The sequence below is a fragment of the Marmota marmota genome, unplaced genomic scaffold (genome assembly GCF_001458135.2).
Source record: "Marmota marmota marmota unplaced genomic scaffold, marMar, whole genome shotgun sequence".
Classification (NCBI taxonomy): Eukaryota; Metazoa; Chordata; class Mammalia; order Rodentia; family Sciuridae; genus Marmota; species Marmota marmota.
The window spans coordinates 2,360,784-2,371,779 of NW_026000108.1; the positions used below are offsets into that span (position 1 = coordinate 2,360,784).

General features: G+C 43.3%; 1 protein-coding gene across 3 annotated transcripts in view; it reads left to right on the plus strand.

The window, feature by feature from the left end:
- Positions 1-4,664: 4,664 nt before the first annotated feature.
- The window catches only part of Htt (huntingtin), a 136,503-nt gene continuing 130,171 nt past the window's right edge, over positions 4,665-10,996 (plus strand). For 2 of the 3 annotated variants that reach the window (XM_015481901.2, XM_048784076.1), the window contains exon 1: positions 4,671-4,825. In XM_015481901.2, the coding sequence (XP_015337387.2) occupies positions 4,815-4,825 (11 nt within the window). In that variant the 5' untranslated portion in view covers positions 4,671-4,814. Of the gene's footprint in view, positions 4,826-10,996 lie in introns of all 3 variants that reach the window. The other variant, XM_048784077.1, reaches the window with a different exon arrangement.

Below are 10,996 nucleotides of genomic sequence, written 5' to 3' on the forward strand. Positions count from 1 at the left end.
GACGGCGACCGCGCAGCCCCACGGAGGGTCGCCCGCCCTCGCCTGGGTGCCCTCCGCCGGGAGGCCTGTCCCCAACTCGCCGATGGGCGTCGCCCCGGCCTTCTCACCCTCCCCTGCGAGTGGAGAGTTAGGGAGCGAACTTGCTTCTTGGCTGGCGAGGAACCGTGACTATGGTGGGGCCTCGGCCGCCCCCGCTCGGGGCGCAGCTCGCCTGGAGCGGGCCGGGGCACGAGCTGCGGGATAGTGGGTGACATCATGCCTGTCGGTCTGCTCCGCGGAGCGGGGGGCGGGGGAGCGAGGATGCGTCCAATGGGAGGTTCCCTTTGCAAGTGGCACTTCAGACAGCCTGTGACTTGAGGCGCTCCCTACACGAGGCGTTCCGTTTAGTTTTTGATGGCAGTGGAGTAACAGGGTTTTAGAACATCACCGGAGAGACTCACTTAAGCTCAAGTTGTTCTGCAGGCATTTTGAGTCGTGATTCCCAAGTAGGTGGTGAACTACTTACAGAATTAATAAAATTGATTGGCATTTTAGGAAAAGTTGACTGAAGCGTATCTCATATTTTCTGTTAAAAATTAAGCCGACACCTAGTGGGGTGCAGTTTTTTGTGGGGGGATGAATGAGTTTTACATTTCAGCTATATTGCATTGAGCTTGCTAGAACATGGGGCATCTGCAGGCTCCAGGAACATCTCAGGTGTGCCGGTAAAAGAGCTCCTGTTTGCTTCATTGCTGACATCCGTTACTCTTTGGAAGCCAGGGGGGTCTCTGCTGCTCATTTTGGGGAGAATTTTTGGAACAGAAAAAGACCATTAATAATATCTAACGGAACCATAGGTCTTCCCCTGGAAATCTGAATGCTGAACGTTGGGCCTGTTCCTTGCTGCAGTTCAGGCCTTTCTCCGACCTCTGAGCGTTTTATTTCTGATCGAGATTTGTACAATATGGTTGGCAATAAGGAAGCAGCACCTTAAAGAATCTCACTCTATTAAGAATCATTCGTTTTAGTAATATTTCTTGTTCTTTATGTTTCTGATGGAGTCCTTGCCCTGTCCTGAGAGTTTTATTAGAAAATGAGGATTTGGAGAGTAATGTTGGTTTGTTTTTTGGAATAAATTTTTCTTCTAAAAGGGGAAAAATCTGTTTGGGTACTTAGAGGAATTAAAAAAAATCAGTTTGATGTATTTCTGCACAATTAGTTTCTGGTCATTATAAAGTCTTATTGTAGTGCCTCTGTGTATGGTAGGAGTCATGGAACTTCACACATTGCATGTATCTTGTGTAAACACTAAGCAGGCTCTGGGTGGTAAGAAAGACCTTACTGCTGTGAGGCTGCTTTAAACAGATTTAATCTATTATTTTTGCATAAGTGATACATTAACATAACTCAGTTCCATGCCTTTCTCCTGCATGCCTAGCTCTGTCCCCAGGATCAAGCACTGTGGTATACTTCTTATGTATCCTTCTGGATACAATCTGTGCATTTATTACAATAGATTTTAAATTATTTGAAAACAAAAGCAGTTTAGCATAGTAACTTTTAAAGGTTCTTAGCATGCTCTGAAATCAACTGCATTAAGCTTAATTATAGTTCTTTAAAATAAAATCCATCCATATCACATTTCTGTGTACTTTGCCGTTGAGAAAGCAGATATTGGGCTGGGGATGTGGCTCAAGCGGTAGCGCGCTCGCCTGGCATGCGTGCAGCCCGGGTTCGATCCTCAGCACCACATACAAACAAAGATGTTGTGTCCGCCGAAAACTAAAAAATAAATATTAAAAAATTCTCTCTCTCTCTCTCTGTCTCTCTCACTCTCTCTTTAAAAAAAAAAAAGCAGATATCCATCAATCTTGAGGAACAAACTCACTGCTGTAAGTTTAGATTTTGGCATACCTGTTCATGTGCTTTAGCTGAAGTCCTTTCCTAAAGTGAGACTAGCCAAAGCAAGGTGGAAAGTATCTGTTCTATTTTTATGGTTTTTGTTCTGTTGTAGGAAACTATAGTGTTACAGCCACATTCAGAGTATCTAAGTGCCTGCTTTTTGCTCAGCATACAGGATGCATACTTCTCTGTGGGGCTGGCCATAGTCTCTGCAAGTCTGGCATGCTTCCAAGGCCCTAACAGTTATTGTGAGGCATTGGCATTAGATTTTGACACATTCTCATTCTTCAGATTCTTGCCTAATTTTCCCCTTATGGTAGTTGTATTTTTTTTTTTTTTTAGAATAATAATCTTTATTACATAAAGTCTTATGGTTTTATAAATTGAATTATGATAGTTTTAAGTACCAAATATTTTTATTACTTTCACTCTGATTTTTTTTTTTTTTTTTTGAGAGAGAGAGAGAATTTATATATATATATCTTAGTTTTCGGCAGACACAACATCTTTGTTTGTATGTGGTGCTGAGGATCGAACCCGGGCCGCACGCATGCCAGGCGAGCGCGCTACTGCTTGAGCCACATCCCCAGCCCTGGTAGTTGTATTTATTCATCAGTAAATGTTTACTGATTTCTGTGTCTGGCACTGTTACGAATGCAGGGCTCAGCAGTGAACAGAGCTATGCCCTAATGAAGTTTTCATTCTAGGGAGGGATGGAGACAGCAAGAGAGATAAAGTGTATAACATGTTAATAATAAGTGAAGAGGAACAGCAGAGCAGGGAAGGGACTAGGAAACATCTAAGCTAATACAGTTTTGATGTTTTAGATAGGGTGTTGAGGGAATGTCCACTAATTTCATGGCTTTTCAGTACACCCCAGAAAAGTGTCAAGGATCTAATGCACAGGTGTCTGGAGGGACATTCCATACACACTGCAGTGAGAACATGTCCAAAGCACCCCCTGTGGGATGAACAGCAAGGAGGTCATTTTTGTTGGGTGACTTGAGTTAGGGGGCAATTCTTGTAGGAGGTGAGGTCCGAGGGATGCAGGGCATATGGTACCAGATCAATACCACTTTCCTTGTGGTGAAGTAGACATTCTCCATTATTTGAGGGAGAAGTCATTGGAGGATTAGATCAGAGTAGTGGCCTGAATGCCATTTTATGCACTTTGACAGTGGAGTAAAGGGGAACACAGACAGAAAACAGGAAACTAGCTGAAAGCCATTGCAGTGATCCATTGGGTGAGAAATGATGTTGAATTATGTAAGGGATGGGCAGTGGGCAAGGTGAGGAGTGACTGGATTTTGATGGTAGAACCAAGAAGACTTGATTAGAACAAAACGCAGCTATAGGCGCTGAGGCTGTAGCTCAGTGGCAGAGCACTTGTCTAGCATGTGTGATGCAATGGGTTTGGTTCTTAGTACCACACAAAAATGAAACAAAATAAAGGCATGCTATCCATCTACAATTACAAAAAAATAAAAAATGATAAAAGAAACCGCAGCTGTAGTTGGTATTAATTTGGTTAGGATTACTTTCAGCTGCAAATGACAGAAGCCCGTTGTAATAGCTTGAGCAGGGCAGAGGTAAGAGTTCGTTATAAGACAAAAAAGTCTGAGGAAGTTCAGCAGTAAGTCCAGGGATCCAGACTTTCTTAAAATTAGCTTATAAGCACTTGTCCTCATTCTCTTCTATTTTCTAGTTTAGAGTTATCTGTATTTTTTCTTGTTGATTTACATCAGTGCTTTATATATTTGGATGCTAGACCCTTATCTGACATGCGATTTGTAAAATCTTTCTCCCTTACAGTATCCTTTGAAGCACCAAAGTTCTAAATTTTGATGAAGTCCAGCTTCTTTTATTTTATCTTTGGTTGCTGTGCTTTTGGTGTTTTGTCTAAGAAACCATTGCTTAATCCAAAGTCACAAAGATTTATTCCTGTGTTTTCTTCTAAGAATTTTAGAGTTTTAGCTCTTACTTGTAGGTCTGATCCATTTTGAGTTGATTTTTGAATGTGGTTAAGGTAAAGGTCCAACTTTTTTTTTTTTTTTTTTAAATATGTGGATATCCAATTGTCTCAGTACTGTTTGTTGAAGATAATATTCTTTCCCCATTGAATCATGTTGGCACCCTGTTGAAAATTAACTGCTCATAAATGTATAGATTTATTTCTGGACTCCCAATTTTACTCCATTATCTATATGTCTGTCCTGTGCCAGTACCCTACAGTCTTGATTACTGAAGTTTGTACCAGTTTCAGTTTGTGAAATGTGAGTCCTCCAATTTTGTTCTTTTTAAAGATTTTTATAGCTATTCTGGGTCCATTGCATTGTCAATTTCTACAAAGAAGCCATCTGGGATTCTTTTTCTTATTTAAATTTTTTTAGTTGTATACGGACACAACACCTTTATTTTATTTATTTATATTTATATGGTGCTGAGGATCGAACCCCGTGCCTCACACGTGTGAGCCCTCCGCCACTGAGTTACAGCCCCACCCCCTCTCTCTGGGATTCTGATTTGATTGTATTGAATCTGTAGATCAACTTAGGGGATGAAGTTAACAATATGAAGCCTTGAGGCGCAGGACAGTGGCCGACATATTCCAGGGCATGGATGCTGAGGCTGGCTACTGGGCCCTATAGGATCAGGAAGACTTCAGAAGGAGAATCCAGCAATCTTTTTTTTTTTTTTTTTTTTAAATATTTATTTATTTTTTTAGTTATCGGCAGACACAACATCTTTGTTGGTATGTGGTGCTGAGGATCGAACCCGGGCCGCACGCATGCCAGGCGAGCGCGCTACCGCTTGAGCCACATCCCCAGCCCCCAAATCCAGCAATCTTTTTGGAAGTCTAGAAGAAGCTGTTCCTTCAAGCTGGCCCAATAGTATGGTGTTGAATATTTTTGGACCAACTGAAGAACCTCAGAATGTACCCAAGGTGACAAACCCCCAGGGGGAAATGAGGGAGTATCTTTGAATTGATTCCTAGGCAGATCCCACAATATCTGAACCCACCTAACGGGAAGACCACTGACATTTTTGGTTACCTAGTCACTGCCACTTCACCTTTGGCACACCCAAACAAACCCAAGGATCATGTGTTCTTGGGTGAATGAGAAGACCCAAAACCAGACCCTAAAGCTGCAACAAGCACCTCTCTCTGAGAAGAGTTGGGAGAGAAGGGCAGCTCGAGAGGAGTAGACCACGCCAAGGCGACTGAGCCCATGCCCATGGCTGTCAGCTACCAGCCCAGGCTGGGGCCAAGGCCTCGCCTACACAACAAGGTCTTGAACCCCCTGGGAGGCAAATCCAGCATCTCCTTCTACTAAGAGGCTACTGCTCTGCCTGTAGCCAGACCAGAAACTCAAGATACAGACTATTGAAAGTTTATTATTTTCTTTAGCACCCCCCCCCCCCAAAATAAAGGGGGGGGAGGGTTGTCTTATGTGTGAAGCTGGCTTCTCAGAGGACCTTGCCTTTGGGGGATGTGGATAAAGAGGATTCCCCTTGCCAGGTGTGGTGGCGCCTGCCTGTAATCCCAGTGGCTTGGGAGGCTGAGGCAGGAGGATTTTGAGTTCAAAGCCAGCCTCAGCAATTTAGCAAGGCCCTAAGCAACAGTGAGACCCTGTCTCTAAATAAAATTAAAAAGCGTTGGGGATGTGGCTCAGTGGTTAAGTGCCCCTGGTTCCAAAAAAAAAAAAAAAGACTCCCCTAGTGTCTGCTCATTTGTTCTGATGGAGCAGGACACTGAAGGGGCAGGGAGATGGTGCTGTGTGGCAGGAGGCTTAGTGGGCTCTTCCGTGAGCTGTCTCCTGCTGACTAGACATCCAGGAACAGTTGAAGAAAACCCAGTCTGTCTTGCTGTAGGATGGAGAAGAGGCAAAAGCAGAGACATCAGGAATAGTGGGAGTCCTCATAAAGCATCCCCCTTGGCCCCAGGGCCAGTTATCTGTCATGAGGACAGCTTCCGCTCCTGAGAGACCACCAAATCTAACATCTCCTTGTTTAGCCTCGGTGTGTTGTCCTGCTCTCTTGAAATGTCTTGACTACTTTTCCTCAGCAGGAGTCAACAAGAACCAAAGAGTTGTCCTCAGTCTGGTGCTGTGGAAGGTTTTCCTATCCTGGTCCTCCAAGTTGCCCAGTTCCTGCATCTCAAACCATGACCACATCTCACGTAGGACTCTGCCTTTCTCTTGTAGGACTGGCCTTGGTCCTTGACGTGCCCTGTTTGCTGGTAGATTGTGCCTTCTTTTCCTCTCATTAGCCTTCAGTCTGGATCTCAGTTCTTCACTGATAGTGTGAAGCTCACTTCTAAAACCACACTTCTCCTGTAGATGAGGTCTTAAAACCTGTTCACGCCCACCTGAGTAAGAAGGGGCTTTTTCAGATCCTTCCTGTGTCTTTGTTTCTGTAGTTGGTGGGAATGCATGAGAACCTTGGGCTTTTAGGTTGGTTTCTTTAGTAACATCTGAAAGGCTGTCTTCAAGTACCAGCGTCACATAAATGCTTGTGGACTTGTTTTCTGACATCTTCCAGAAAGAAGTCCACTGCTTCAGCCACCTTTAGAAACTTTGCAGAACCTCTGGACCCTACTATAAACAAGAGGCCAGGGCGTTCAGTAGTCTGTCAGCAGAGTCTCAGCTCTCACGCCAGCAGATGCTGGGCTAGCATGAGTCATGTTGCTTCATCTGTCAGAGGTCCCTCCCTGTCCACTGCAGCCTCAGTTCCCTGCTTCCCTGTGGTGGGTGTGTTAACAGGAGAGGGCCCGGGTGGCGTGTCTGTTGCTTTACGTGCCTAAGGAACTCACGCCAGGTGCTAGGAACATCCTCAGTGTCCTTCAGGTTTGAGTGAGTGTTAGGTCTTGTGTGGTCTCACTCACTCTGGCCTAGCTGCCTGCAGGAGCTGTCCTGCAAGCTCTGCATGTGACTTATCAACCAAAGAATCTTACCCCTTCAGCTGCCCTGTAAACTGTGGAGCCAGAAAATATGTTCTGTGTAGCTCCTGAGAACTTGGACAGATTGCTGTTCAAAGTAATTTATGAGAACATTTGGAATTCAGGGGCTGCGGGTGGGGGAGTTCCTACTAAAAGGATGTAAATGATGCTTAGCTTTTTTTTTTTTGTTTATATATATATATATATATATATATATATATTTCATTCATTCATTCATTCATTCAGTGGACCCCTATTTATTTATATGTGTTGCTGAGAATCCAACTCAGTGCTTCACACATGTGAAGCAAGCGTTCTACCACTGAGCTACAACCCTGGCCCGATGCTTAGGTGTTTTTGTTTTTCTTTTTGGTACTGGGGATTAAACCCAGGGGCATTTAGCCACTGGGCCACATCCCCAGCCCTTTTTTGTATTTTATTTAGAGTTGCTGGGATTACAGGCATGCGCCACTGCGCCCGGCTCCCCATACTTAGCTTTTTAAGCTGAAACCCACTAACTTGTTTAACTTACAAGGAAGTAGTGTTAATGGTAGAAATAAACCAACATTTTAACAATGCTTTCTTGGGGAAAACAAATTGTGAATTCTAAATCAGAATGCCAAGAAATCTGATATTATTGTGCTGGTCCCTGCCAGAGGGCTCCTTGTTCCACTCACTGGCAGGAATTTCTGGGTGGTGGTAGGAAAATTCAACCTGTAGCCCTGGGCTCTGGGCAGCAGTGCCCTGCCTTACTCCTGTCTCCACCTTCCCCTTCTCCAACTCTTAGGCTGTGAGCTGGATAGTGTGCTTGCTGCAGGAACGAAGGAGACACTGCCCAGGTAAGCCCAGCCGTGTGGGTGTGGCGGGCACCTGCATTATCAAGATGCTGTCTGCAGGGACTGGGGTTGTGGCTCAGTGGTAGAGTGCTCACCTCGTATGTGGAGGACACTGGGTTTGATCTTCAGCACCACATAAAAATAAAATAAAGGTATTGTGTCCATCTACATCTAAAAAAAAAAAAATGCTGTCTGCATCAGAGACTGGCTGTATGTGGACATTCTGTTCTCAACCTCCAAGGTACTGTGAGAAAATACTAGTCCTTATGTTTTTATTAATCCTTAAAAAAATCTTAATAGTATTTGGTGCCAACATTTTTCTGGAGGTGCAACAAAACAAGAAACTTGTTCTCACACCCAGTGTGACAATATTTTTAAAATTTCATAGCCATTTAAAAATGTAAAAGCATTTCTTAGCATGTGGACTGGCTGAAATCAGGCAAACTGCATTTTGCCCACTCCTAGATTAAAATAGTGAAAGGACTGCTTTGGGGAAGCTTTTCTTTTTTGGCTGCTTTTATTAACTAGTTTAAAAAATTATAGAAGTTACACATATATACCATAAAAACATCCTCAAACAGCATGAAGATGGAAAGCAGAATATCTCCCCCAGTTCACTCTTCTAGTCTTATTCCCAAAAGATAACAGTTATTTGTTTTCTACCCAGATTTTTTTTTTCTTTTTTCTTCCCAGATTTTTAAATGCATAGGCAAGCATTTAAGTGTTTGCTTTTGTTTGTAGGACACTATATTGTATTTTTTTCATAGCAGTGTATATAGTGTATATAGTTCTTATTAATTGATTTGTAGGATTTCTTTTTAAAAAGACAACTTTAGGCAAACTTTCACATTTTCCTGCTTTTAGAATGTGCGAGTGGTGTGTTTTATGCACCTTAAGAGTCCCCACCTCCATCACTGCCAGCCCCTATAGGAGAGTCAGCTATTTGGTAAACTGCCTCTGAGTGGGTCCACCCTCAGGACATTCAGTCTATTCAGACAGTGAGAAGGAACTTTTTAATGTTGTGATAAATTGAATCAGCTCAGGACCCAGAGTCTGTGTTGAGATCAGAGATCCTTGCTGTTCTGGTGTGATCTCAGGACTGTGTGTGCTGTCTCTTGGGGGCTTTGAAGAATGCAGCATTTCTGTCTACCCTTGAACCTACCTAATCAGAGCCTGCATTTTAACAAGTTCTGTGAGTGATTTATATGCATATTAGAGTTGAGGAGCTGCATCTGGGCCTCACCTCTGTTGTTGCATTTGGAAGGGAAGAGTGTGTCCTGGTGTAGCTGAGGCCATGTGACATTTGTCCTAGAGCCATTGAGCAGAGCTTTTGTGTAGCTGTGAAGTAGGTTGTGCTCCCAGCTACTGGTCATGAGGCCCTAAGTGGGGTCTGACTGGGTGACTGAAAGGATCCCTTTTACACAGTGCCTAGGGTGTATCAGGCACTGTTCTGGGCCCAGGGAACAAGACCAGCAATGACAGATACTGTGGAGAACAACAGCGGACTGAGAGGAGAGGTGGCAGGATTTGAAGGTGAGCTGCACTGAGAGGTAGCACTGGCACAGAAAGAGGGGTGAACATTGGATATGTGAAAGAAGAGAGGTCCAGGTAGAGTGAACAGAAGGTAGGAATGTTTTCCATATCACAGGGATGGGAGGTGGCCAGTGGCAAAATGAAGGGCAGAAATAGGAGACTTGGTTAGAGAGGGAGGCTAGAGTAGAAGGTTGTTCATGTGGAAGGCCTTGTACACCAATAAAAGCTTGTGTGGAAAAACAAGTAATATATGTTTTTAAAAAGCAACACCAAATGCTGGTGAGAATGTGGCGAACTGGGTTATTTCATTACTGTTCGTGGGAATATAAAATAGTATGGCTTCTCTGGAAAGTGGTTTGGCAGTTTCTTATACAACCCAACATTTCAATTTCTGTTGCAGTGACCCTGCAGCTGTACCTCTGGGTATTAATCCTGGAGAAATGAAAACATAGGTTCACACAAAAAGTTGTATACCAGTATTCCTCGCAGGTTTAGTCGTAACATTCCCAAACTGCTGCAATCAGCTTTGAAGTCTTTCAATGGTGACTGTTTAAACTGCTTGGCAGTAAAGAGGAACTTGGCTGCTGATACCTGCAGTGGTCTGGATGAATCTCAAGGAAATTGTGCTGGTGAAAAGGCCATCCTCACATTTTTACTTATTGTATGATTCCATTTATATAATATTTGAAAAATGACATCATTTTAGGAATGGAGACTGGATTGGTGGTTGTCAGGGGTTAGAGACAGGGTAATGATGTGGAGATGTGGAGGGGGGAAGGAAGGAGGTGAATTGGTAATAAAAGGGCAGAGCAGGGTTCTTGTGATGGAAATGTTCACTATCCTGAGCTCTCACCTGGTTCCCCTCAGTGGAATGGGCTAGCTGAGAAATAAAAGCTAGGAAAAATAAAACAATGAAGGACTCAAAATATTTTCAAAAAGCCAGGGCTGGACAGGTTAGCCTATCAGAATGATCGAGCTTCTATACTAATGGCAAAATAGAGCCCCGCCTGCTTTATTTATATTGGGGGACTTCAAAGGTCTTTCATAGAATGTTCTTCTCCCAAAAAGATTAAAGGTGGGCTGTCCAGTTCCCAACAGGTTAGTTACACCCATCTCTGGAGTGACCAGGAGAGATCTTCCTAGCGGAGGGAAAATAAAGGTCATGTGCCTTGGGTAATGTATTGCCTGGCAGTTCCCAAGGTTAAACCTAAAAGCTTTATGTCAAGAGAAGATGCTCATGTGTTTTTTACTGATGGCTCCCTGCACTTAGCTGTGTGTGGGTGTGTGTCAATGCTGATAATTCTGATTGTGATAAGCTGTACTTTTGCAAAATGTTATCATTGGGGGAAACCGAGTTAAGTATATGCTAGATTTCTTACAGCTTCAGGATAATCTGCAGTTTTCTCCATGAAAACCTGAATTACAGCAGCACAGCTGCTCTGGTAGTATGTATATTTGCGTACTAGTTTATCCTTCTATTTGTACAAACCTGGGTTGATGAGCACATGGCCTGAGGTTTCTCTTGAGGACTGATCAGGTGATCTGTCACTGTCTGGTCCCTTTCTCCGGCTTTGTTTTTTGTTAGCATCACCCCACAGGTAGTTCTTTGTGTGCCTGACTCCTGTCCTAGAATGTGAGCTATATGAGGACAGAGTGTTTGTTTTAATTGACAAGTCCAGAGTATGTAGCTCATACTAAGTTCTCAGGATATAGTAGTTATAAAATGGGTACTGAAAAGTATAACCTGTATTTTGTTAAGCACAAAACACTTCATCCATTCTACTTTGTTTTTTTTTTTTTTTTTTAG